Genomic DNA, 5,040 nt, shown 5'->3' with positions numbered 1-5,040 from the left:
GGGAGAACCGGCACCGGGGAGAACCGGCACCGGGGAGAACCGGCACCGGGGAGAACCGGCACCGGGGAGAACCGGCACCACTGCACCTTCGTCTTGTGGTGCTTTAGGAACCGTAGCTGACGCTGATTGCTCACGTGCCAAACCTGCAATATAATAAACATAAGTTGTCACTCGCGAATTACATTGAAAAACACTTAATTTATAGCCTATACGTTCTTCCACAGTATGTTTTAAATCTATGCCAAATTTTATTGAGATTTATTCTGGACTTTCACAGAAACATCCATCAATACATCTAAACATTCGCATTTATAATATTTGTAAGATTACATGAATAAAAGTATTAGCTTCTAGATACACCATAATTACAAATTCTTGTCCGCGTCATTTGGGTACGACATTAGCACAGAGTGAATTTCGCTAAGATAGCGAAGTGTCCACTACCCGATATATTCAATAAGTTAAAAGGTTATTTTCACGTTGCCCAACTTAAGTATTGTTAGGAAGAAAATCTGACACTGTGCCGGTGTACTGGCGCAACACTAGCCTCACTAAAATGCCGACATTTGTGTCCCCTCACTATTAATTCTGACACTGGACTTTGTAACGAAAGCGCGTCATTCGCGCCAAAGGATTCTAATTAATAATGTCTAAAAGTATAAAGCAAAGGATTAGAGATATTTCTCTCTTCTAAAACTCCCCTTTCCCATCAAATCCACTTCCTCAGTTTATGTAATAAAGGATTGAGTACATAGTACATACAATAACATTCCCGGAGTCAAGTCCCATGGCGAGGAGGCTGCCGTCTGCGGTGAGGTCACAGCACATGATACGATTATTCAACTTGTACACCTGTATGGGCTGCAGTTCTATCTTATCATCTGTCTTTAGTTCATAAGTCTGAAATTATAACAACAAAAAAAAATCAAGATCTAATCTTTGATTTAAATTCAGTTAAAATTAATTGTTATTACATATATGTTCTATTTTTTCGTAGTTCTGTTCTGTTTCTTGTTTATGGCTCTCCCTCATCGGATTGGGCCAGTGTCAAGTGTTTATGGTTCTGTTTAAACTTGTTAGAGACTGGCAACAATACTCTGCTTGTAGAGAAGTCTTGTGAATAAACAAGTGATTTCGTAGTTTTAAACCATTAAACACAAAATATTGTATTTTTAACAACAATTTTAATTTTAGTGTGGGGCTTAGAATTCTGTGGTGGGGGAACTACGCAGCGCGCAACTCAATGTCGGCTGCCAAAAATATTGAATAGTACAAATATAACAGTAAGAAATGATTTAAACTAACCTGAAACCTATGATAATCATCGCAAATAGCCAATATATATTTCTGGAAAGCTGCACAATTGATATAAACATCCGTCTGTCGGCCATTCAATATATTCTGGACCTGCAGATTGCGATCCCATAGTTTAACTATAGCGTTGGTTTCCACTGTGATATGACCGACGTCATGTACCCAGAAGCACGACACGAGACTGCTGGCCTTGCACAGTCGCCTTCTAGTGTCGCCATTGGGAAATAGACGATCTCTAGAACTTATACTGGCATCGCTACTGGATGCTGATAATTTCTCGGGGCTGATTTTCTTCTTAAAACCTTAAAATACAACATTTTAAAAGTAAATTAACATGAAATAAAGCGAAAAAAGTTTTTATATTTTTATGACGTCATCAGATCAATCTAAATTTTACTAAAACCTATGACTTATTAATTGTTCAGCATACGAATAAAATCATAGCAAAATATGAGACTGAATAATACGGAATTGAACATAAAAAGACCAATTTTAGTATAATATTATTATGCTACTGCCAAATATTCTCAAACCAATATATATATTTCAAGATCTATTAAAATATACTATAAAAAAAAACTTACCTTGTATATCATTTAATATTTCCTGTGATCCCAAATAGCAGTTACCCCGTTGAAGCATTTCAGATTTCCAATCTCCATCGGTAGTAAACCGATATGCCATCAGACATCTATTCTTACCGGCAACTATCAATAAATCTGGGTTAACAAAACTCATATATAACACTGGACTGTAAACATCTAAAATGTCTTTAATTTCTTTAGTTCTTAGTGCATATTTAGTGACAATTCCTGTACGCAGTCCATAGATAATGTATTGATTGCATGGAGATATTTTAACTGCTGTTATTTGATAGTCACTTTTAGGTGATATTTCCGTAATGAGTTTTCTACCGCGCATTATCTGTCAATAGTAAAACAAATGGTATAAGAATTAATCTATATATATAAAAGAAAGTCGTGTTAGTTACACTATTTATAACTCAAGAACGGCTTTACCGCTATTGCTGAAGATAGAAGAAGAAGAACAACGGAAAGACTCAATGTTGATGAAATTTGGCATAGGTGTAGGACATAGTGTGGAAGAACTCATAGGCAACTTATAATTTTTTTTCAAAACCCGCGCGGACGGAGTCGCAGTCGGCAGCTAGTAAAGCAAAGTTTCAATAAGAAATGAAAAAACGTCGCAAAATAAATAAATAAAATGTATTAGCAATTGTTTGGAAATTAATTACTTGACAAATAATTTTTAGTTCGAATCTACACCACCGTTACAAACCACTATCATCAGCGCCAAAATGGCAAAAATCAAATAGGCACAAAATCCCTCGTCGTATAGCCAGTCTATTTATAGATATGTGTGCTTTTACCTTTATATTATTTTTATCATCTACAACAGCCAGCAAAGGTTGTATGCCTCCATCATTATTTCCATTACAAATTCCCTTCAGATTCAAAGGTTTTAGGTTATGTCTGTCCAAACTCATAGTTTTCGTTGCTAACTTCATCTCTATTTCTTTATGAGTGACGAATGATTTGTGTCGTCGTGGTGTGGTATCTTGACTCTGAGTGCCACTGTTGGGCGTGGTGTTGGGAGTCTGTGGGGACACAGCGCCCATGAAACTCACGTCGAAAGTTGTTGTTAGACGAACTTTGCTGTTGATATTAATAAATGTGAATATATTGAAAACCTACTAATATTATAAATCCAAATGTTTCGATGAATGTATGGAGGGATAGATATTTGTTAGAAGATATCTCCAAAACAGCTGCATGGATCTCGCTGAAATTTGGCATAGATGTATACATCGCCATAGGCTACTTAACAATCTTTTTTTTTTAATTTGGCTCAGTTCTCAGCTCAGGCTCAGTACAAAAGTACAGGAAGAGAAGTTTTCAAGAAAGTGTTTTACATTATTTCTTGACCGCCAATGCCTCGCAATACTTTAAAGGCAGGCTTGCAGGCGTATTTAAAGTGTTTTAACAAGTGGGAAGAAATTAGTGATATACTTGAACCGGAATCGATAAGAACGTCAACTGGAATCACTTGTACAATCGCTACGACAATATCGTTACGCCTCTTATTTAGGTTTTCCCTGCAAACGTGAATAATATTTGTATTTCGCGATTCTAACTTCATCTTTGCAAAACAAGTTTCAACTTTATGACCAAGCTTCTTACAGAAACTACACGGTTCAGATTTTGCTGTATTTTGAAGAGAATGACTATTAGTACTAATGTCGTTACTTGGTTACGTTGCTATCTTAGGTCTTTTAAAACAATTTGACTGTTTATGCCCTGGCGTACCACATATAAAACATTTACCATTTTTACGATCATGACGCAACCCACTTGAGTTTTTGTTAGAATGAGGTTAGGGGCATTAGACTTGACATAAATAGAAAGAAACTGTACTAACTCATTAATTTGGCGTTGGTTACAGATGCGCGGATCTGTGATGCCCCGTATAACTATTGCCGATATCAGCTCATCGCTTAACCCCCTAATGATTCGTAATCGTAAAAGGCCCCTACGAGCATAATCAGCGTATGTAAGGAAGCTATCCGAATTGGTGCTCATAACCTCGTACAGAATGTTAGCTATGTCTGTTTTTTTTTGGACATAAAGGCTTAAATACGTTTTTAAAATTACTCCAACTGCGGTCATTCGTTACCCATTCACTGAGTCACGTTTTTCGTGATCACTCCAATTATTAGAAGACCTAGCTCTGTCTACTTCGTCACACCATGTCTCTGTGTCATTAACACTCGGATCAAAATTAGAAATAAAATAAGACTGGTTAGATCTCACCGGTATATTTATGGATCGTATCGCATCGATGATGCGATCGGCGGCGCTGGCCTGGACTGACGTAGCGCTCGCGGGACGCTCCGGTGAGGACGGAGTCGTTGAAGCCTGAAGCGCGCCCTTGAAGCGAGCTCGCAGTCACAGCTTCGCCCAACTGCGACGGCGGCGGCATCGACACGGCAGGCTCAACGGCAGGAACGGGCTCGGCGCTGATGGTTGCCACAGGCACCGCGGACTTGGCTACTTCCATTGCAGCGCGGCCACTCGACTCCTTTCGTTGAGATGAAGACACTACTTCTATTTGTTATTTTAAAGCGGAGAACTACTAACTTTTTGAATTAATAAGAAAACTAACAGAATTGAATAAAACACTAAAATGATTTAAAAATACAACATTAACTTAATCAACTATCAGAGTTAAAATGATTAATTATTTTGGCTAGTCAAACGGGCAGAGCTTCCGCTGGCTTCAGTGTTCGGTGGCGAGTGTGTCCCGAAAATGAGGGTGCGGTCTCTTATATTGGCATCACCCCAGCATTATTTTTAAGTTCCACCCTCAGCCAACAATATATTTAAAGTAGGAAGTTATTAAGTAGCCATTGTCAACTGAGTTACTGTTTAACGCATTGTGTGCAATGTTTAAAGTTTATTGATATTGTAAAAGCTTCTAATAACTTTTAATTTGATCTTACTTTATAAGTTACGTTTTTCCTAGACTAAATAACATTATTATCGTAATTTAAGTAACGACCAATCAGAGAAGAGCCAGATGGGTTTGAGAGGGGTCGAGGCACCATCTTTTATAAGGCGTTTTGACAGTTGTTACGAATATAGTCGTGAAGTGGAGACGGATCGAGTTGGGTCATCGTGTTTTGTGCTTGCACTTTACCGTAAATGA

The 5,040-nt window shown here is 37.8% G+C and overlaps 1 protein-coding gene across 1 annotated transcript in view; it reads right to left on the bottom strand.

Annotated features, from left to right (window-relative positions):
- Apaf-1 (protein) overlaps positions 1–5,040 on the bottom strand; it is an 81,459-nt gene that overhangs the window by 595 nt on the left and 75,824 nt on the right. Inside the window, exons 14-18 of the mRNA XM_013317693.1 lie at positions 2,705–2,990; positions 1,899–2,238; positions 1,306–1,616; positions 763–900; positions 9–143 (exon numbers count right to left, since the gene is read on the bottom strand). Coding sequence (XP_013173147.1) covers positions 9–143; positions 763–900; positions 1,306–1,616; positions 1,899–2,238; positions 2,705–2,990 — 1,210 coding nt within the window. The remainder of the gene's footprint in view (positions 1–8; positions 144–762; positions 901–1,305; positions 1,617–1,898; positions 2,239–2,704; positions 2,991–5,040) is intronic.

This window comes from Papilio xuthus, unplaced genomic scaffold (genome assembly GCF_000836235.2).
Source record: "Papilio xuthus unplaced genomic scaffold, Pxut_1.1 DF826933.1, whole genome shotgun sequence".
NCBI lineage: Eukaryota > Metazoa > Arthropoda > Insecta > Lepidoptera > Papilionidae > Papilio > Papilio xuthus.
Note: the sequence above shows the minus strand (reverse complement) of the source record. Positions and strands in the feature narration are given on the sequence as shown.